Source organism: Ipomoea triloba, chromosome 13 (genome assembly GCF_003576645.1).
Source record: "Ipomoea triloba cultivar NCNSP0323 chromosome 13, ASM357664v1".
In the NCBI taxonomy this organism is placed as follows: Eukaryota; Viridiplantae; Streptophyta; class Magnoliopsida; order Solanales; family Convolvulaceae; genus Ipomoea; species Ipomoea triloba.
Window position 1 is genome coordinate 31553630 of NC_044928.1, and position 22012 is coordinate 31575641.

The 22012-nt window shown below is 32.6% G+C and overlaps 3 protein-coding genes and 1 long non-coding RNA gene across 5 annotated transcripts; 1 reads left to right on the forward strand and 3 right to left on the reverse strand.

Annotated features, from left to right (window-relative positions):
- The first annotated feature begins 4775 nt into the window (after positions 1 to 4775).
- Positions 4776 to 8457, forward strand: LOC116003179 ((-)-germacrene D synthase-like). Its single transcript, XM_031243342.1, has 7 exons — positions 4776 to 4945; positions 5700 to 5974; positions 6082 to 6459; positions 6626 to 6844; positions 7306 to 7444; positions 7575 to 7826; positions 7988 to 8457. Exons 1-7 carry the CDS (start codon positions 4811 to 4813, stop codon positions 8276 to 8278), a joined length of 1689 nt encoding a protein of 562 aa, XP_031099202.1. The 5' UTR covers positions 4776 to 4810; the 3' UTR covers positions 8279 to 8457.
- Positions 8458 to 10084: 1627 nt separating this feature from the next.
- LOC116002793 ((-)-germacrene D synthase-like) lies at positions 10085 to 13360 on the reverse strand. 2 transcript variants are annotated; one of them, XM_031242961.1, is made up of 7 exons: positions 13223 to 13360; positions 12450 to 12732; positions 11990 to 12356; positions 11634 to 11852; positions 11379 to 11517; positions 10826 to 11077; positions 10085 to 10624 (listed from the first exon to the last, which is right to left on the reverse strand). In XM_031242961.1, the coding sequence occupies exons 1-7, from the start codon at positions 13352 to 13354 to the stop codon at positions 10334 to 10336; spliced, it is 1683 nt and encodes a 560-aa protein (XP_031098821.1). In that variant the 5' UTR covers positions 13355 to 13360; the 3' UTR covers positions 10085 to 10333. The 2 variants fall into 2 exon arrangements, with proteins under 2 accessions (XP_031098821.1, XP_031098822.1); XM_031242962.1 differs by lacking the exon at positions 11634 to 11852.
- Positions 13361 to 15517: 2157 nt separating this feature from the next.
- Positions 15518 to 16630, reverse strand: LOC116001037. The gene is made up of 3 exons (XR_004094215.1): positions 16500 to 16630; positions 16101 to 16356; positions 15518 to 15938 (listed from the first exon to the last, which is right to left on the reverse strand). It is a non-coding gene; the product is annotated as an uncharacterized LOC116001037 (long non-coding RNA).
- A 2049-nt stretch (positions 16631 to 18679) lies between these two features.
- On the reverse strand, positions 18680 to 22012 carry LOC116001595 ((-)-germacrene D synthase-like). The gene is made up of 7 exons (XM_031241479.1): positions 21838 to 22012; positions 20711 to 20990; positions 20262 to 20634; positions 19910 to 20128; positions 19665 to 19803; positions 19282 to 19533; positions 18680 to 19117 (listed from the first exon to the last, which is right to left on the reverse strand). Exons 1-7 carry the CDS (start codon positions 21970 to 21972, stop codon positions 18827 to 18829), a joined length of 1689 nt encoding a protein of 562 aa, XP_031097339.1. The 5' UTR covers positions 21973 to 22012; the 3' UTR covers positions 18680 to 18826.

Below are 22012 nucleotides of genomic sequence, written 5' to 3' on the forward strand. Positions count from 1 at the left end.
AATCATCAAACAACATTACTTACTTGCTGCTTATTTCCAATATACTTTGGTAACGTTCCAACCATCAGATGGTTTTACGGTGAGTTGAATTTGGATCCTTTTGATTATTAACTAACTTGCGTCTTACTACAAAGATAATAAAGTGAAGAGTAAGTATTGAGTTATGAGACTCGATCATGAGAGCGTCTCCTCTAAGACGTGTAATACTTTTTTATTTAAAATATAACACTACATATTTCACACTATGATAGTCTCACACAATACTTATTTTAAAGTGAAATCCTCAAAATTGTGTGGGATGGTGGGAGTATTAAAAGTTTGTAATTTTTATAAATTAAAATTGAAATAATGCAAAAAAAAAAAAAGGTTCAAACATTTTAGTAATTTTAATCTACGTATGAATAAATAGTGAATAAATTGTTGTAACTTTTCTTAAAAGCGGTGGTGCTCTCTCATGCGGTGTGGACTCATTTGGACTATTGGATACGCTTAAATCAAGTATAAAAGAGATAAATGTTGTATAAATGTTGACGGTATATATATGGGCAACCAAAAAATCAAGTATAAAAGAGAAACAGAAAGAGATAGCTTTGTTTTATCTACTTTTCAAGCATACATTTCTCATTTAATCAAGTATAAAAGAGAAACAGAAAGAGATAACTTTGTTTTATCTACTTTTCAAGCATGCATTTCTCATTTAATCAAGTATAAAAGAGAAACAAAAGAGATAGCTTTGTTTTATCTACTTGATTTTTTGGTTGCCCTACCCAAATATATATGAAGAAGAAGAGGACAAACAAATCACTCTGCGTTTTGAACTACAATTGTAGATGAATACAATAATATTAAATTAAATGTCTCTATTAGTGTAAATTGGTACTTAATAAATAACATATTGGTTTAGTGGATAGCCCTCAACGGCTCAATCCACCAAAAAAAAAAAAATATGATAAGTAACCATTTAAGATGATAGATTGGTTTTATTAATTAATATAAATTAGTAAATTTTATATTAATTTGGTTTTTAGTTTTTCATTTTATATTTTCTGTGTTTTTTGTGGACTTACAATAGCTAACAAGCTTGATAGATGAATATATTGGGTAATAAAAATAAAATTCATACACCACAATAACCACATACAAACATGTCACCCTTGTTAATATGATACATGTCTTGTTTTGAAATTTCAACAAATCAAACATGGATAAATACTAGGGAATATGCATAAAGATTCATTTTCATTTTTATTTTTATTTTTAGGATTCATATAGTATTGGATCAATTAACACTAAGGTAATGGTCGCTTTAAACTCGGTAGTGGAATGTGTATATGTATCTCCATCTTTATACAACAAATTTATAACTCTTGCGAGGTTAACAACTCGGATAGATGAGTATAGATATGAAAAAAAAAACAGTTGGCTTAAGATATTCTTGATTAATGTCTTTCTATGCGTTGATGACTTGTTCATGAAACTCCTTAAAGGTGTCTTCTTTAAACCTTGTGAAAGATACTTTCTACGCAGAAAAACTTTTCTCCATTCCAATTTAAGTCAGAACCGATAAAGTTTACATTAGTAGCAATTTATTTAATTTTCTTGAAAAAAAATTGGAATTAAGAAGGGATACAGAAAAGCTCACATAGCACGGAGAGTGTGGTTTCAGGCTGACAGGCCTAAATTCGAAATACTAGAGGTGGCCACGGGTCAGTTCAAGGTCGAATCAGTCCTGAATTAACTCCAAAAAAATGTGATTGAATTTCATTGAGCTAGACCGAGCTTACCCCAATCCTGAACTGACTTATAAAGGTCCAATATAATTTAGGTACTAAAAAAAAAATAGTCAGGAGACCAAATCAAAACCAGCACAAGCCAAGCCCGGGCACGACCCAAGTCTCTAACAGGTCCAAGTCTGGGTCTAGATCCGGACAAAATTTAGCAATACCATAAAGATTAGGGTGAATGAGTAACATGAAAATCTGAAGAAAGAAAATTGAAAAATGAATTAATTTGTTCATTTCACTAAATTTAAAATAATGAAGTTGGGCATTGAGGCTTGCCGGAACCCCAACAGTGCTCTTTCCCCTAGTGGTGGAAGCGCCTGAAGTCAAGACTGGTCATTAATAGCCAAAAGAGAAGGAAGTTCAAAAACCGAATTCGTCCAGTTACAGAGAACCATGTTGGGATTTAAAAAACAAAACAAGCAACGGCTTTCGCGTCAGCCCTTGCTTGTTTCCAGCCGTTGCTTGTTGGTTGGTGCTAATCTAAGGTAGCTGCAGAAGAAAGAAAAGAAGACGGTAAAAGTACATCGGCATCAATGCTGTTGCCCAGCTTCTCCTCGGGTCGAGGCTGCCACTCCGTCCTAAGACGGATCAAAGAAGAGTGGGGAACCTCTCGCTGGTTTTTGGAATTCGACATCAGGAAGTGTTTTCACTCTCGCTGGTTTTTGGAATTCGACATCAGGAAGTGTTTTCACACCATCGACCGACATCGACTCATCCCAATCTTTAAGGTTCACACCATCGACCGACATCGACTCATCCCAATCTTTAAGGTCTGATTATCTTATATACGAAACTAAGAGAAAGGCTGCTTTTAGGTCTTTTCACGACTCTACTGCTATTGACTCATCCCCTGGGATTGGAATGCTTGACTTGCTTTCAAAGTTGAAATAAGTTTGTTTGCTGCCAAAGATCCTAAAAACTACAAGGTCGTTAGCTATACAGACCCAGTATGGTTTCGGAGGTACACTAGAAGGCAAGTAGCAAGAGCCCCGAGAAAGTGAGAATTTCCGAGGACTCAGGGTCACTAAGAAAATTATTATTATTATTATTATTATTATTATTATTATTATTATTATTATTATTATTATGAAACTGACCTCACAATTTTTTTTTCTCTTAATTCCCAACTGATCAACTCATATGAATTATGAGATTTTTATTTTTATTTTTTATATCTTAAGCATAGTTTTCATTTGAGCCTATATATAATTGATTAGAAAGATAATAAAAATAAATAATTATTTAATAGTATTGATAGCTTCATAGACATGTCCTCAAGGGCTGGTCCCCCACCCCCAAAGTTAACGTATTACACATTTTTTCTTTTTTCTTAACAACTAGCGACTCGAACTCCCATATTGTACCTATAAGAGATATGGTATTTGTATACCACACATTAAACATGTTCACTAATTTACTGCATGTGTAACTTGTGGTCTAGTGGCACCCGGTGTCCCGATTTACACTCCCACATGCATGATGGAAGTGAGTTCGAGCCTTAGTAGAGGCAACTGTTGACTTTTTGTGCTTCATACATACTACATTGTAAGTAGAACTCAAAGAAAAAAATCAAAGGACTATTCATTTCATGTCCTTTAAAATTTGTTACCTAGAAAAAAGTTATTGAGAAATAGAGTGCTTTTGGCTGCTTGGACTAGTGTATGTGGTCCTATTGATTTGGTATTGTGTACTGCAGGATGCACATACTACATTGTAACATAGTTAGTAGTGCTAAAAAAAAATCAAAGGACTATTCATTTCATGTCCTTTAAAATTTGTTACCTAGGACTATTATTCATTTCATGTCCTTTAAAATTTGTTACCTAGAAAACTCCTATTGATCCTATTGATTTGGTATTGTGTACTGTAGGATGCGATTTAGCCGCCCTTATCTTAGTGAAGATAAATATAAAATAAAAGAAAAATCTTGTGCAAGCAAAATTAAGGAGAATAATATAAAAGAAAAATCTTGTGCAAGCAAAATTAAGGAGAATAATTGAGGAGAAAAATCTTGTGCAAGCAAAATTAAGGAGAATAATTGAGGATGCGATTTAGCCGCCCTTATCTTAGTGAAGATAAATATAAAATAAAAGAAAAATCTTGTGCAAGCAAAATTAAGGAGAATAATTGAGGTGAAGTTAAAATTAGAGTTTTAATTCTATTTTTTATCCTAAATTTTAGGTGGTAGTTCTAATCGAGAATACATATAGATATCGTTTTTTTTTGGGTGAATAATTTATTCATGGTAATTCAGTAATTTATATAGTAATTTGTTATATATGAAAATAAGCATAAATTATTTACAAAATTTATATATTTACTCTTTTATACTTGTAAATATTTATTAGAGTTAATACCAGTCAAGGTCCCTCGAGTTTGATAGTTTAGTCATCTATAGTCCTAAACTTTCAATTTGGATTCCGTAGTCCTCCGAGTTTCAATTTGTTACCATCCATGGTCCTAGTTACCACCAATGGTCCTTTACCTTTCGAAATTTAACCAACCCTGGTCCTCTTGGAATGACCATGGCTGGTTAAAATTTAATATTTAAAGGATCATGGTGGTTAACTAGGACCATGGAGGGTAACAAAATGAAACTCGGAGGACTACGGAATACAAATTGAAAGTTTAGGACTATAGATGGCAAAAACTATCAAACTCGAGTGACCTTGGCTGATATTAACTCATATTTATTATTGAATATGTAATTAAGTATGCTTATACTATTTCATAATCTCTTGTGAAATTAATATGAGATCGTTAAGACTAGGTATTTATTATTTTCTCTCTCCACACACAGGCGCACACATATATAATTGTACGTACGATTAGTATATCCAAATTTGAATCCATTACCTTCATCTCTATCATACCGAACTAAAATAAAATAAGGGGGAAATTTAGCTTTGCACACTCGAAATTGCACTATAAATTGAGAGGCGCACCTCCAAAGAAAAACATGCAAACCCTAGTAGTACCTGTCTTAAATTGTTTGTTTCCTTTTGTCCCCTTCGAATTAACCGAAAATGGCTGCCATTAATCAACCATTATCTGTTCTTACATCAAACCGCCCTCAGTTGCATGAAGTTACTCGTCGTTCTGCCAATTTTCATCCAAGCGTTTGGGGTGACCATTTCCTAGCTTACGCTTCTCATGAAAAGGTAACCAATTAAAAAAAATACTTCATTAAATAACTATTAGTTTTTAGGGTATATATACTAAGACTAGTATATATATATATATATATATATATATATACACACACACACACACACATACATACAAGAGTGCAAGTAATATCTTTTAAAACCTTCTCGGTCAAGTCCGTTACACAAAATTTTTCAAGTGCGGTGTGTGCTTTGCAGGGTATTACTTTGAAGTGAGATTTATTTTATGCATGTCTTTACGTAGTGACCGTAGATTTCCTTCGTCAGAAATATATATATATATATATATATATATATATATATATATATATATATANTGAAATAATTATCTAGCACTACTTCATAAGCCAAAAATATATATGCAGCCTATCAAGTAAAGTATAATCCTTTTGTCTTGTTATACGTGTCCCATGGCCTTTAGTATTCATTTCGCCAAGTATATGTTTAAAGTATTTATAATATGTTATGTTATTATTTTATTTCTGCATATTGTCTATTACAATTTTACTATAAATGAAGTATTATATATATAATATTTTAATTTTACTATAAATAAAGTACTATATTTATATAAAATATTATATATATAAGGCTTAAAGTATTAATTATATTATATTTACAATTTTGTTATGACTCGTTTTTATTAGATTTGACCCATCATACCAATTGCGATTCATGAGACATCTTACATTACCCACAATATAATAATTTGATAAATAAAAAAGAGGTGTGCTCATTGTTTATACAGAAAGCAGAAGCACAAGAATGGCAAGAGCATCAACAACTGAAGGAAAAGGTGAAGAACATGCTTGTGGAAGCTCCATGCATTTCTTCCCAAAAATTGGAATTGATCAATAACATCCAACGCTTAGGAGTGAGCTATCAATTTGAAAAGGAGATTGAAGCAACATTGCAACTCATATTCAATACCCACTATGAATTCAATGCCCAAAAAGACGAGAACGAACTTTATGTTGTCTCTCTGCACTTTCGACTACTTAGACAACATGGCTATTATGTACCTTNGGCTATTATGTACCTTGCAGTAAGCGAATAATACAAAAGTATAGTATGTGCTCAATTATTGCTCTGTTTGAGGAGCAATTAAATAGTGGTGGAATCATGAATTTTGCAGGTGTGTTTGAGAAGTTCAGTGAATGTGATGGCAAATTCAAGGAATCATTGACCAACAATGTGGAAGCAATCTTAAGTTTATACGAGGCGTCACATTTTAGGGTGAATGGGGAGAAGATTTTGGATGAATCACTCATATTTACTACTTCTCACCTAAAATCCATGTTACCAAATCTGACTGATCCTCTTAGATCTCAAGTCAATGAAGCATTAAAGAGACCAATTTACAAAAGATTAACAAGGATAGAAGCAAGAAGATACATATCAATTTATGAAGCTATTGAAACTCATGATATTGTATTGTTGAAATTTGCAAAACTGGACTTCAACATGCTGCAGAAAGAACATCAGCAGGAGCTAGGCAATCTTACAAGGTACACACACAGATATATATATATATATATATATATTACAAGGTACACACACAGATATATATATATATATATATATATACCTTGCATAAACTAACTAATAGTTTTTATAATCAATGTAACATAGGTGGTGGAAGACATTAGATGTCCCCAAAACAATGTAACATAGGTGGTGGAAGACATTAGATGTCCCCAAAAATCTACCTTTTGCTAGGGATAGATTGGTGGAGTGCTACTTTTGGATGTTAGGAGTGTACTTTGAACCACAGTACGCTCTTGCCAGGAGGTTTCTTCTTAAGGTTATAGCAATGACTTCACTTATTGATGATATTTATGATGTGTATGGAACCCTTGACGAGCTCCACATATTCACAGATGCAATCCAGAGGTTCAATATAACTTCTATTATTATTCAATCATCCTTAGCTTGGTTAATTGAGAATTGAGTTAATGTCACATGAGGTTCTCTAAGTATAGTGGTTTTGGCCGCACGTTTAGAATTGACCATTTGTAGTCATTCGACTTTCAAATTTAACCATTCGTGGTCCAAGATAACCACCTATGGTCCTTCAACTTTCAAAATTTAATCATCTGTGATCCTCTTGAAAGGACCATGGCTGGCTAAAATTTAATACTTGAAGAACCAAGGGTAATTAACTTGGACCACAGATGGTAACTACTTGAAAGTTGAAGGACCACGGGGATCAATTTGAAATTAGTTTAAGACTAAACGTGGCAAAACTAAACCACTATACTCGGAGGACCTCGGATGGTATTAACTCATTAAGAATTTCATTCACCTTTGTTTTTTCTTCTAAATAATAGTGTTAATACACTTTTGCCATGCAGATGGGATGCAGCTCTTGTAAATGAATTACCTGAATATATGAGAGTTTGTTACGCTGCTCTTCTTGATGTTTATGCTGAAATGCAGAAAGAGTTAGTTGTCAAAGGTGAATCATACCGTATCAACTATGCCAAAAATGAGGTAGCTAGATAAGGGTTCAACATAATCAATTGAAACTATGTCAAAGCTTATTAGGTTAAATTTTACAAATATTTAAGGTTATATGTGATAATAATAACTTTTGGAACTCTCATTGTTCCTATGCATTTAGATGAAAAAGTTAGTGGGAGCATATTATGAAGAAGCAAAGTGGTTTCATAATCGACGTACTCCAGAGTTTAAGGAGTACATGAAGGTTACCCTTGTAACGTGTGGTTATATGATGCTATCAACAACTTCTATAGTAGGCATGCAAGGAGATTTTGTAACTAAAGAGGCCTTTGATTGGGTGAGTAAGGAGCCATTAATTGTTCAAGCAGCATCGATTATTAATAGATTAATGGATGATATGGTTGGACATGAGGTATATTTAAAGTTTATTTGTGTATTAGAGCATTCATTCTCTCTCTCTCTATATATGTGTGCGGGCGCATTTTTCTAAAAATGCAATAATCATATATATATATATATATATATATATATATATATATATATATATATATATTGCAATACTTGATTGTATAGTTTGAGCAACAAAGAGGATACGCAGATACAGCGGTGGAAATCTACATGAAACAATATGGGAAGTCAAAAGAAGAGACATTTAACGAGTTTCAAAAGCGAGTGAGCAATGCATGGAATGACATTAATCAAGAATGTCTTAACCCAACTGCTTTTCCTATGCCTATACTCATCCGAGTTGTCAACCTCGCAAGAGTTATGGATCTATTGTATAAAGATGAAGATACATATACACATTCCGCAACCGAAACTAAAGACATCATTACCTCTGTGTTAATTGATCCGATCATATGATCGGATCCTAAGATAAACCTACTATATCTTCAACATATGTAATGTTGTTGCCTTATTTTCCCTATAACTATCGTCCATGTTTGATTTGTTAGAATTTCAAAATAAGACCTGTATCCTATTGACAAGGGTGTTTGTATGTGGTTACTGTGTTGTTTGAATTTTCATTTTATTACGCAATATATTCATCTATCAAGCTTGTTAGCTATTGTAAGTCCATAAAAACACAAAACATAGAAAATGAAAAACTAAAAACCAAATTAATATGAAATTTACTGATTTATATGAATAAAATCAATAATCTATCATCTTAAATGTTATTAGGAATGATAACGGGTATGTAAGATACCTACCCTTTTAGCCAGTTTCGAACCAAAACTTAATTATATTTAGAACAACTCAAACTTTAATGAATATTATATATACATGTTATAAACATGTTTAATACAATCATCTATGGGGATTTCACAATTATTCGAATCCGTGACAAGCATTATTCGGGTCTTTCTCTCCAGAAGGCACAGGAGCTGGCCCACGGGGAATCGTCACTTGTGGGAATTGAACCTGAGAACTCACTTGCCACTTGAGCTACCCCATTGGGTTGACTTGTTGCCCTTTATATAAATGTAATTCATGCAATCAAAATTACTATAACTTGAAACTTTTAAACTTAACTTTAAATTATCAAAAATTATAACTTTGAATAGTCTCACACCATGTTACGTTGTGGATTTCATCTTATCGTCAAGTCCGTCCAAGAACTTCTATCATATCCTTGTACGTTGGCATGATACATTTTACATTAAGTATTCATGCTTCTGCTTAAAATTAAAGCATGTGTAGCATTAATGTAATTCAATTCATTTGACAAATGTTGTGACTTTTGAAACCATTTTGTACAATTGCTTAGAAACTTTTCACCATGACTAAATTGATGTTTATTCCTAGCCTCTTATAAGAATCACATCAGTTAGGCTTTGTGGTCAACAAGGAGAGAGGAATAAAAGAAGTAATTAAAAATGTGGACATAACATTTCAAAAAAAAAAAATCTGGACAAAATATGTGGTTACGGTTACAGTTAACATAATATGTACTTTTAGATAACAGACTATGTATCTGTAACTACAATTTAGATATGCCAAACGGACGGGCTTGGACCGGCATGTCATTGATCAGTTTATTTTTTGGACCGGACATGCCCAGTCCAATTAAAGTTCAGACCGGGTCAAACTCGATCCAAAAAATAAAATTTAAATCCGGCCTGGTTCATAGCTCTAAAAAAAAATATTAAAAATTATAAATCAACTAATTTAGGTTATGCATTCCTTCTAAATTAATTTTACGAGTTCACATATTTATTTTCAACTATTTAACTTACGAATTATTACATGAAAATAAAGAAATCAATTAATAATTTAACACCATTAATAAGAATAAGTTTACAAATTGTAACTACAAACTACTACGTAGTAAGAGTAATTTTCCCAATTTGAAACAATAAAAATTTACAACAAAATATTTTAAGGTAGTAATTACTACTTAGTATGCTAGTTAGACAGTTAACTACCTAAATAGTAAATACATAAGAATTTAATAGCCATAAAATCAATATCACAGTTTCTAATTTGATAATCTCATAAGTCAATATTACTCTATTAGAGTATATATGTATATTATATATTTATAAAAATGTACGGGCCAACGAGTACAAAATCTTAATGTTATTTTTGGATAAGGGTTTACAAGGTAACATAGACCCTTGTCCAGGATATACTTCTAGTGACAAAAAAACTAAAGAAGATCAGAGGTATGAATTTAGCCCAACATTTGAGGGTTTTTATACGAGTTCAAAAACATCTTGTGATTAAGTCATACACCAATCTTCAAAACAGAAACTATGAATGACTCTTAAGTTTGACGTTCACACTTATTCAAAACAATAAACTATTTATGTCCCATATAATGGAGCATAAAAAGCTTATATTTATCACACAAACCAAAACATAAAGCATAAAAAAAATCAAAAACAACACGATTACATTTATTTAGTAACAACATCACACAACCGGATCAATCAATAGAGAGGTAATGACGACTTTGAGCTCGGTTGTGGAATGCGTATATATATCCCCATATTTATAAAGCAAATCAATTACTCTTGCCAAGTTGGCAATTTGGATGAGTATAGGCATTGGGACAAAATTAGGTTCGAGACATTCTTGTTTAATATCCTTCCACGCGTTGGTGATTTGTTCTTGAAGTTCTTTGACGGTCTCTTCTTCAGACTTTCCATATTGTTTCATATAGCATTCCACGGTTGAATCTACATCCCCTCTTTGTTGCTCAACCTATACAAATAGTACAAATCCGTTATATTGTTCGTAAATTCCATATATTTGGTATCAGAGTCAGGTCACGGGTTCGAGCCCCAACAATAAAATTTAAAATTGGTTGATACTAGGAGGGGGAATTGTTGAGTAGAGATCGACCGACAAAGGGTAAATGCCAAGTCGAGCACCCAATATGTGTATATAGCATATTTTTGTTACCTCGTGTCCAGCAATGTCATTCATTAATCTGGCAATGATTGCTGAAGCTCTAACCATTAATGGCTCGTTAGTCACCCAATCAAAGACCTCTTTAGTCGCAAAATCTTCCGACATGCCTACTAAAGAAGAAGTCGCTACCATCATATAACCAGATGATGCAATTGCATTTTTCATGTACTCTTCAAAATTTGGTGGACTACCGTCATGAAACCACTTAGCTTCTTCATAATATGCTCCCACTAATTTTTTCATCTAAAACCACAACGGAAAACAAAATTTGATGATTATTTATTATTATCCTAAAAAACTTTATAACTTATATATATCAAATAAAGGTAAGCGGACTGCTATGCCAATTTCGGATTAGTCTCCGGCCTTTTTAATAGAAACAATGACTTACAATAATTTTATAACTAGAAGTTTGCAACTAATCAAAAAAATGAAATTCATATGCATTATTCGACTTAACAAATAAGTATAACTAAATATACACACCTCAGATATAGCATAGTATTATTCGACTTAACAAATAAGTATAACTAAATATACACACCTCAGATATAGCATAGTTGACTTGGTATGCTCCACCTTTTGGGCCTAATTCTCTCTCCATTTGAGCATAAATATCAAGAAGGGCAATGTAGCAAACCCTCATATATTCTGGTAATTCATTTATAGCACTAGCATCCCATCTGAAATAGATATCATCGATTAATCTTTTAGCTAAAATACATGTGGAATACATATTTTAACATGGTAGGAAAGAAACTAGGTACAAATAAATAAATAAAATTTCAATGAATAGAACCTCTGGATTGCATTGTTGAAAAGAAAGAGCTCTTCGGGGGTTCCATGCACATCAAAAATATCATCAATAACCGTAGCAATTGCAAGAACTTCAGTAAGAAATTTCCTTGGAAGGTAATATTGTTTTTCAAAGTACACTCCCAACGCCCACAAATAGCATTCCACTAATCTATCTCTAGCAAAAGGTAATTTCTTTGCGAAGTCCAGTTCTTTCCACCACCTATACTTAATATTGAATATACATATATATCATATTATTGATTGGTTAATTAATTAGTTTGTACAAGTGAATACTATATATGTATGTCTAAACACAAATTGACTAAACTTTGATGCTAAAAACTTAACTTTAATTACCTTGTGAGACAACCTATCTCCCATTGATGTTCCTTCTGCAACATGTTGAAGTCCAACTTTGCAAATTTCAACAGTACAACATCGTGTGATTCATCAAATTCGTAAATTGATATGTATCTTTTTGCTTCTATCCTCGTTAATCTTTTCCAAATTGGCCGCTTTAGTGCTTCATTGACTTGAGATTTAAGGTGATTGGTCAGGTTTGGTTGCATGGATTGTAGATACAAAGTGGAAAATATTAATGCTTCATCTAAAATATTCTCCCCGTGCACCCTAAGATGTGATGCCTCGTACAAATTTATGATTGCTTGCACATTATCAGATTCTTTGAACTTTCCATCAAATCCAGTGAACTTTTCAAAAACCCCTGCAAAATTCATGATTATCCCACCTTTTGTGTATAATTAACCTTTATATGGAGTATTTAATTTTTGTTAGTAGCTTTTTGTTAAAAACTTACTGCATGGTACAGGATAACCATGTTGTCTAAGTAATCGAAAGCGCAAAGAAACAATATAAAGATCGTTCTCATCATCTTCTTGGATATTCGATTCATAGTAGCTCCTGAAAATGAGTTGCAATGTTGCTTCAATCTCCTTTTCAAATTGATAGCTCACTCCCAAGCGTTGGATCTCGTTGATCAACTCTAATTTTTGAGGAGAAATTTGTGGGGCTTCAACAAGCATGTTCTTCACCTTTTCCTTTAGTTGTTGATGCTCTTGACATTCTTGTGTATTTGCTTCCTGCATATACAACACCTCGCTTTCATTTTACCAAAGTATTATTATATTGTATTGGAATTATGTTTTGTATAAAAATATTACTTTTTACCTTGAAGAGTATATATGTCCATTATCACCCTTTAATGGAAATATAAAAAGGAATTATGTTTTGTATAAAAATATTACTTTTTTACTTTGAAGAGTTTATGTTTCCATCATCCTTTAATCGAAAAATAAAATTTATTCAGTCTAATTTGAGAACTGAATACAAAAAGCTACATCAATCTTTTGTTCAGTTAGGGCCATAGACAATATTGTGTGTATACTCATGAACAGAATGATCATGTTGAAAGAAATATTCTTAATTAAGAATAAAAACATGTAAAAACTCAAGAAGGTGCATCCGAGCCTTACCCTCCTATCCGATCCGTGGATGGTAGACCATTTCAAGTTAAAAGGAAAATTCTATACTGTACTTTAATTAACAATTAAGTATATATATAAACCCTACCTTGGTTTGAGTAGAATAAGGTAGAAAATAGTGTCCCCAAATGCTTGGATGAAAACCAGCGGAACGACGACTACCTTTATGCATATCATGAGATGTAAGAACTGATAATGGTATATTATTATTGGCAGCCATTTTGTTTTGATAAGAAGGGGAGAGGAGACTATATATATCACAATAGCTTTTACTATGTATTTCTCTGCGGTAACGTTGTCACGTACTCAATTTATAGCAACATTTTTTTTAGCATTGTACAATAATGATAGACATATGTGGGGCTCTTAAATTGCCCGGTGCCTCGGCAGAAATTATGACCTCAAAGCTAAAAGTTGAAATGATACACCGACTCTTTTGAATAAAAATACCCCGTGGCCCCTACAAACAATGTACAAATGAGCTCCATCAATCTGGTTTAAGGTTAGAATGATTAGATTTCTTGTGCACAAAAGTGTATAGTTTAGTATGGAACTCGATACTAGACAATCGTTATACCCTGCACCACGGTGCACATAGCAATGTGCACCACGTACGTAAAACGACGTCGTTTTGGTGTTAGTAGACGCGGACGCGAATGACTCAGGGAATTCATTATCTATAATACACATAATCATTATCTATAATACACAGAACGTTTGCCTAGAATACACAGAATGTTTGCCCAGAATACACAGAATATTGACACAAAATACACAGATGTTAGTGGACTTGAATGACTCCAAGGAATTCATTATCTATAATACACATAATCATTATATAGAATACACAGAACGTTTGCCTAGAATACACAGAATGTTTGCCCATAATACACAGAATATTGACGCAAAATACACAGAACTCATCCTCCTAACATTCGAATGCACAAACACATCACAACTTGTGTTAATAACATGAATACACATAATATTTACACAAAATACACAGAACTCATCCTCCTAAACATTCGAATGCACAAACACATCACAACATGTGTTACTAACATGAAATCACAACATGTGTTACTAACATGAATACACATAACGATTGCCTATAATACACAGAACGGTTGCCTAGAATACATAGAATGATTGCCTGGAATATACAGAATATTAACATAAATACAGAGACCGGCCGAAACGGGAAACGTGATTTCCAAAAAAAACGGACGATTAGTTTACAATGCTCAAAACGACGTCGTTTAGGTACGTGGTGTACATTGCTATGTGCACCGTGGTGCACAGTATAAATTGCCGATACTAGATAGACAAGCTTTTTTACTTGGACTATTTTTTTTTTTTTACATGAAATGCTATATATGATTCATCTAAAAAAGTGAGTCATAAATTACTTTCTTTCTCTTCTTTATTATTATTATTATTATTATTATTATTATTATTATTATTATTATTTTAAAAAAAAAACTTTCTTTCTCTTCTATTACTAAGATCAGGACATATGATAGAGAGTTTCACTCTTTTAGAGTCCATATACCAAAACTACAAGTTATGTGTGTAGGAATGACTTACACGTCCCACAAAGCAACACTTTTTTTTTTTTGGGTGCTTCTTTTTCTTCCTCTCTCCTTGTTAGGCACAAAACCTAACTGATGTAATTTTTATAAGAGGCTAAAAATAAAATATCATATCAATTTAATCGTGGTGAAAAGTTTCTAAGCAGTCGTACAAAAATGGTTTCAAAAGTCAAAACAGTTTTCAAATAAATTGATTTACATAGTAAAATGTATCATGTCAAAGTACAACGATATGAGAGAAGTTCTTGGATGGATTTGACGATAAGATGAAATCCACAACATGGATGGCGTGAGACAATCAAACGTTATAATTTTTGATAATTTAAATTTAAGTTTAAAAGGTTCAACTTATAGTAATTTTGATTGCATGAATTACATTTATATAGGGGAAAACGGTAGTCTATGTCCCTCACAAATATGACAATTATCAATGTTACCCATAAATTATTAGTAGTGTAAATGTTGTCTCTCAATTTTCAAAACATGATACATATTTCCCCAAGCCTAATAGGAAGAAGGAGAAACATTGTTGTCAACGGGAGGGGAACATAACAAACGAAGAAAAAAATGTGGTCTTTGAACAGAGAAAACGGCGGGTAACTACATTTACACCACTAATAACTCAGGAGAGGAGCAATATATGTCACATTTTAAAAATTGAGAGGCAACATCTACACCACTAATAATTCAGGAATGACATTAATAATTGACATATTTAATTTGTAAGGGACATAAATTACAATTTTCTCTTGGCAACAAGTCAAGTAATATTTGGTATCCAAACAACCACATGCATACAAACACCCTTGTCAATAGGATACATGTCTTATTTTGAAATTCTAACAATTCAAACGTAGACGATAGTTATAGGGAAAATAGTGCAACAACATTACGTATGTTGAAGATAGTAGTTTTATCTTCATTTTTATTCTTAGGATCCGATCATATGATCGGATCAATTAAAACAGAGGTAATGATGGCTTTAAGCTTGGTTGCAGAATGTGTATATGTATCTCCATCTTTATACAATAAATCAATAACTCTTGATATAGACATTGGAAAAGCAGTTGGGTTCATACATTCTTGATTAATGTCTTTCCATGCATTGCTGACTCGTTCTTGAAACTCGTTAAAGGTCTCTTCCTTTGACTTCTCATATTGTTTCATGTAGCATTCTACAGCTGAATCCACATATCCTCTTTGTTGCTCGAACTATACAATCAAGTATTCAAATGTATATATGATTATTGCATTTCTAGAGAAGCAAATATATATGATTTACAATCTTTAACTCACCCTCCATCACTCAACAATCATAATGTTTATATAGAAATTGATTGGTATGTATAGGACACAAATAAAATTTTAATATACCTCATGTCCAGCCATATCATCCATTAATCTACAAATAACTGTTGCGGCTTGAACAATTACTGGCTCCTTACTCATCCAATCAAGGGCCTCTATATATAGTTATAAAATCTTCTTGCATGCCTACCAAAGAACTTGTTGATAGCATCATATATGCACACGATACAAGTGCAACCTTCATGTACTCCTCAAACTTTGGAGTACAACGATTAAGAAACCACTTTGCTTCATCAAAATATGCACCGACTAACTTTTTCATCTAAAAACATAGCAACAATCAAACTTACAAAAATTATTATTATCCAAGATTTGTAAAATTTATCATAAGCTAGCTTTGACATATTTTATATTGATCATATCATAAAATATATATATTTATTATTTTGAACCTATAAAAATTACCTCAGATTTGGCATAGCTAATACGATATGATTCACCTTTGAAGCTAACTCTTTCTCCATTTCAGCATAAACATCAAGAAGAGCGACATAACAAACTCTCATATATTCTTGTAATTCATTTACAACACCAGCATCCCATCTGCATGGCAAAAATGTATTAATTAACACTATTATTTCTATAAAAAAAAATTGAAATTCTCAATTAATCAAGCTTAGGATGATCAACCTAAATAATAATAGAAGTTATAGAACCTCTGAATTGCATCTGTGAATAGGCGGAGCTCATCTAGACGATTTCCATAGACATCATAAATATCATCAATAATTGTAGTTATAGCTGTAATTTTGACCAGAAATTTCCTGGCAAGAGAGTACTGTGGTTCAAAGTCTTGGGGCGTATAATTAAACACATCATGACTGCATCATAGTGAGGTAAACAAACAGAACAAAAACAAAGAATCTTTATATACTAGAAGCCAATAGTTCTGAGAAAAGAGAGCAACAACTGTTTTAGAACTCCCAAACCAAGGTGTATTAATATGGCAAAGGTGTATTATTATTATTTTTTAAAAACTTTCTTTCTCTTCTATTACTAAGATCAGGACATATGATAGAGAGTTTCACTCCTTTGGAGTTCATATACCATTTTTCACATGTAAGGGCAATCGAATCAAGGTTTTTTTCTTTTCTAGTTAGCTTACGTTTTTTCTTCTTTTGCTTAGATGGTAGAGAGATGTGAGAGGACGGAGAGAATGAACGGTTAAGTTTAATTTAAAATTTTTGTTAAGCTTTTATCATTAAAATGTTACGTGTAGGCATGACTTAGACGTCCCACTAAGCAACACGGTTTCTTTTGGTACTTATTTTCGTCTCCTTGTTGGCCAAAGAGTCATTTCCATTTTTGATCCTACTGTTATTAGGGCATTGCCAATTTTAGTCCACTTCATTAATTTTTGGCACATTGCGACCTGTCTTATTTAGTCCTTGCCACTTTTAGTCCACCATTACAATTTTCGTCAAATAACCGTCCAAAACAGGGATATTTTGGTCTTTTCATGCTTTGATCATCTCCTTTACCCCTTGCGGTGGTTTTCCTTCTAATTTTCATCCAATGAAGAGGTCCGGCGAAAGCCATGGCTTTATAAGGAAAACCACTGCAAAGGGTAAAGGAGATGACCAAAGCATGAAAAGACCAAAAATACCCCTGTTTTGGACGGCCATTTGAAAAAAATTTTAACGGTGGACTAAAAGTGACAAAGACTCAATAAGGCTGACCGCAATGTGACAAAAATTAATGAAGTGGACTAAAATTGACAATGCCCTAATAACAGTAGGACCAAAAATCGAAATGAGTCTAGGCCAAAATACCAAACTGATGTGATTTTTATAAGCAATCCTAGTGAGAAGTTTCTAAGCAGTTGTACAAAAGCCAAAACATTGTCAAATGAATTGAATTACATTACTGCTACACATGCTTTTAATGAGTTGTATCATTAATGTAAAATGTACCATGGCAACGTACAACGAGGTGATAGAGGTTCTTGGATGGATTTGATGATAAGATGAAATCCACAACATGGATGGTGTGAGACTATTAAATGCTATAAGTTTTTATAATTTAAATTAAGTTTAAGAGGTTCAAGTTATATAGTAATTTTGATTGCATGAATTACAGTTATATAGAGGGCAACAAGTCAAGTAATATTTGGTATCCAAACCTTGAGAACCTTAATGCATGGGACAAGTTTAGATAGTTAATATACCGTAATTGAGTTTGAGATGGTTCATACAGGTAAAATAATGCTTGTCATGGGTTCGAGTAGTTGTTATGCTCCATACGTGCACGGTTGTATTAATTATTAAACATGTTTAATTATAACATGTACATGTAATATTCATTCAAATTTGAGTTGTTACGTTCTAAATATATTTAAGTTTTGGTTGGAACATATGTTGACTTAGTGAATAGCCTTCCATCAATCCAAAAAAAAAAAAAAATGGTAACCATTTAAGATGACGGTACAGATTGGTTTTATTCATATTAATGAGTAAATTTCATATTAATTAATTTGGGCTTTACTTTTTCATTTTCTATTTTCTGTGTTTTTATGGACTTACAATAGCTAACAGGCTTGATAGATGAATATATTGCGTAATGAAATGAAAATTCAAACACCACAATAACCACGTATAAACACCCAGGATACATGTCTTATTTTGAAATTCTAACAAATCAAACATGGACAATAGTTATAGGGAAAATAGAGCAACAACATTACATATGATGAAGATAGTAGGTTTATCTTCATTTTTATTCATAGGGTCCAATCATAAGATCGGATCAATTAAAACAGGGGTAATGATGTCTTTAAGCTCGGTTGCAGAATGTGTATATGTATCTCCATCTTTATACAATAAATCAATAACTCTTGCGAGATTGACAACTCGGATGAGTATAGACATAGGAAAAGCAGTTGGGTTCAGACATTCTTGATTAATGTCTTTCCACGCATTGCTGACTCGTTCATGAAACTCGTTAAAGGTCTCTTCCTTTAACTTCCCATATTGTTTCATGTAGCATTCTACAGCTGAATCCACATGTCCTCTTTGTTGCTCGAACTATACAATCACGTATGCAAATATATATATGATTATTGCATTTCTAGAAGCAAATATATATCAGATTTACCATCTTTAACTCTCCCTTGATCACTCAACAATCATGATGTTTATATAGAAATTGATTGGTATGTATATAGTACACAAATAAAATTTAAATATACCTCATGTCCAGCCATGTCATCCATTAATCTACAAATAATAGTTGCAGCCTGAACAATTAATGGCTCCTTACTCATCCAATCAAGGGCCTCTATAGTTACAAAATCTTCTTGCATGCCTACCAAAGAACTTGTTGATAGCATCATATATGCACACGATACAAGTGCAACCTTCATGTACTCCTCAAACTTTGGAGTACAACGATTATGAAACCACTTTGCTTCATCAAAATATGCACCGACTAACTTTTTCATCTAAACACATCGCAACAATCAAACTTACAAAAATTATTATTATCTAAGATTTGTAAAATTTATCATAAGCTTTGACATAGTTTATATTAATCATATCATAAAATAATGTACATAATTGAACCTGTAAGTACCTCATTTTTTGCATAGTTGATACGGTATGATTCGCCATTAATGGCCAACTCTTTCTCCATTTCAGCATAAACATCAAGAAGAGCGACATAACAAACTCTCATATATTCTGGCAATTCATTTACAACACTTGCATCCCATCTGCATGGCAAAAGTGTATTAACACTATTATTTCTACCCAAAAAAAGTTGAAATTCTCAATTTAATCAAGCTTAGGATGATCAAATAATAATAGAAGGTATAGAACCTATTGATTGCATATGTGAATAGGTGGAGCTCATCAAGATTTCCATATGCATCATAAATATCATCAATAATTGTAGTTATAGCTGTAATTTTGACAAGAAATTTCCTGGCAAGAGAATACTGTGGTTCAAAGTACACTCCTAACATCCAAAAGTAACCCTCCACCAATTTATCCCTAGCAAAAGGGAAATTTGTTGGCGCATCTAATTCTTTCCACCACCTATGTTATAAAAATCATAGAAACAATAATAGGTTAGGTTATTTCATCAATTCAAAGCCCCTTTTATGTTTCATAGCAAAATAATGGTTTAACCGTTTATATTTTGCACTTTCATGTGGCCAAAAAACGTTACCTTGTAAGATTGCCTAGCTCCCTTTGATGTTCCTTTTGTAGCATGTTGAAGTCTAGTTTCGCAAATTTCAACAGTACAATATCATGAGTTTGATTAGCTTCATAAATTGATATGTATCTTCTTGCTTCTATTCTGGTTAATCTTTTGTAAATTGGCCTCTTCAATGCTTCACTGACTTGAGATCTAAGAGGATCGGTCAAGTTTGGTAACAAGGATTCTAGGTAAGAAGTGGTAAATATGAGTGCTTCATCTAAAATCTTCTCCCCACGTACTCTAAGATGTGATGCCTCATAAAAAGCTAATATTGCTTGCACATTATCAGTCAAGGATTCCTTGAACTTGCCATCACATGTAGTGAAGTTTTCAAACACACCTGCAAAATTCATGATCCCGGCCTCATATGGAGTACTCATATTAATTAAGTGCCTACTTTTGAATTATACACTTACTGCAAGGTGCATGGTAGCCATGTTGTCTAAATAGTCGAAAGCCCAAGGAGACAGCATAAAGATCGTTCTCGTCTTTTTCAGCATTGAATTCATAGTGGGTATTGAATATGAGTTGCAATGTTGCTTCAATCTCCTTTTCAAATTGATAGCTCACTCCTAAGCATTGGATCTTATTGATCAACTCCAATTTTTGAGAAGAAATGCATGGGGCTTCCACAAGCATGTTTTTCACCTTCTCCTTCAGTTGTTGATGCTCTTGCCATTCTTGTGCTTCTGATTTCTGTATATACAACGAACACACCTCATTTTTCTTTTATCAAATTATTATATAGGATTTATAGCATAAATGTAGTACGGAAAAACTATAATAGCATTGCATATATGTAATACTTTAAGCCTTAAATATATAATATTTTATCAATTTGCAAGAAATAATATTACTAAACTCATATACCATAAAACTCAAACTCTCGTGACCCGACTCATCTTACGGAGTGAGACCCCTGAAGCGGTCTCATAGGAGAATTTACCTTATATTATTGTGACAAGCACTCCAATTTCTTCCTCTAATTTCACCTTTTTCTTTTGGGTTACGTTCAATCAAAGGGTCTTGATTCAATTAATTCATAATTTAAATTTATATTATTTAATTTATTATCACTTACTAAATTTCATATATTTAAAACCATTAAAGAAAAATTACGTTAGAAGTTTCAATTTGTCAAATGAATACTAATTAAAGGCCATGGGACATATATAATAAGACAAAAGGAGTATACTTTACTTGATAGGCTGCATATATATTTTTGGGTTATGAAGTAGTGCTAGATAATTATTTCAATGTAGAAAGATATTGCCTGTACTCTTGTAAATATACTATGTTTTTTTTTTTTTTTTTTGGTGATGAAATAAATTCAAGGGCTATCCGAGGACATGCATGAAATAAATCCCGCTCCTATGTAATACCCTCCAAATCACACATCATACTTGTAAAATTCTGTGTAACGGACTCAACAAGACGGTGTTAAAGGATATTGCTTGCACTCTTGTAAATATATACTAGTCTTAGTGTATATACCCTAAAAACTAATAGTTATTCAATGAAGTATTTTTTTTGAATTGGTTACCGTTTCATGAGAAGCGTAAGCTAAGAAATGGTCACCCCAAACGCTTGGATGAAAATTGGCAGAACGACGAGTAACTTCATGCACCTGAGGTCGGTTTGATGTAAGAACAGATAATGGTTGATTAATGGCAGCCATTTTTTGCTAATTAGGAGGGGACAGAAGGAAACAAACAATT

Excerpts from the sequence above, each read along its gene's own strand:
- LOC116003179 (XM_031243342.1), top strand. The coding sequence starts at position 4,811 with ATGGCTGCCATTAATCAACCATTATCTGTTCTTACATCAAACCGCCCT. Across the intron at positions 4,946-5,699 it reads CTTACGCTTCTCATGAAAAG|AAAGCAGAAGCACAAGAATG; the intron begins GTAACCAATTAA and ends TTGTTTATACAG. Across the intron at positions 6,460-6,625 it reads GAGCTAGGCAATCTTACAAG|GTGGTGGAAGACATTAGATG; the intron begins GTACACACACAG and ends AATGTAACATAG.
- LOC116002793 (XM_031242961.1), bottom strand. The coding sequence starts at position 13,354 with ATGGCTGCCAATAATAATATACCATTATCAGTTCTTACATCTCATGAT. Across the intron at positions 11,853-11,989 it reads GAGATAGGTTGTCTCACAAG|GTGGTGGAAAGAACTGGACT; the intron begins GTAATTAAAGTT and ends TATTAAGTATAG. Across the intron at positions 10,625-10,825 it reads ATGACATTGCTGGACACGAG|GTTGAGCAACAAAGAGGGGA; the intron begins GTAACAAAAATA and ends CTATTTGTATAG.
- LOC116001595 (XM_031241479.1), bottom strand. The coding sequence starts at position 21,972 with ATGGCTGCCATTAATCAACCATTATCTGTTCTTACATCAAACCGACCT. Across the intron at positions 19,534-19,664 it reads TCAACTATGCAAAAAATGAG|ATGAAAAAGTTAGTCGGTGC; the intron begins GTACTTACAGGT and ends CGATGTGTTTAG. Across the intron at positions 19,118-19,281 it reads ATGACATGGCTGGACATGAG|TTCGAGCAACAAAGAGGACA; the intron begins GTATATTTAAAT and ends GTGATTGTATAG.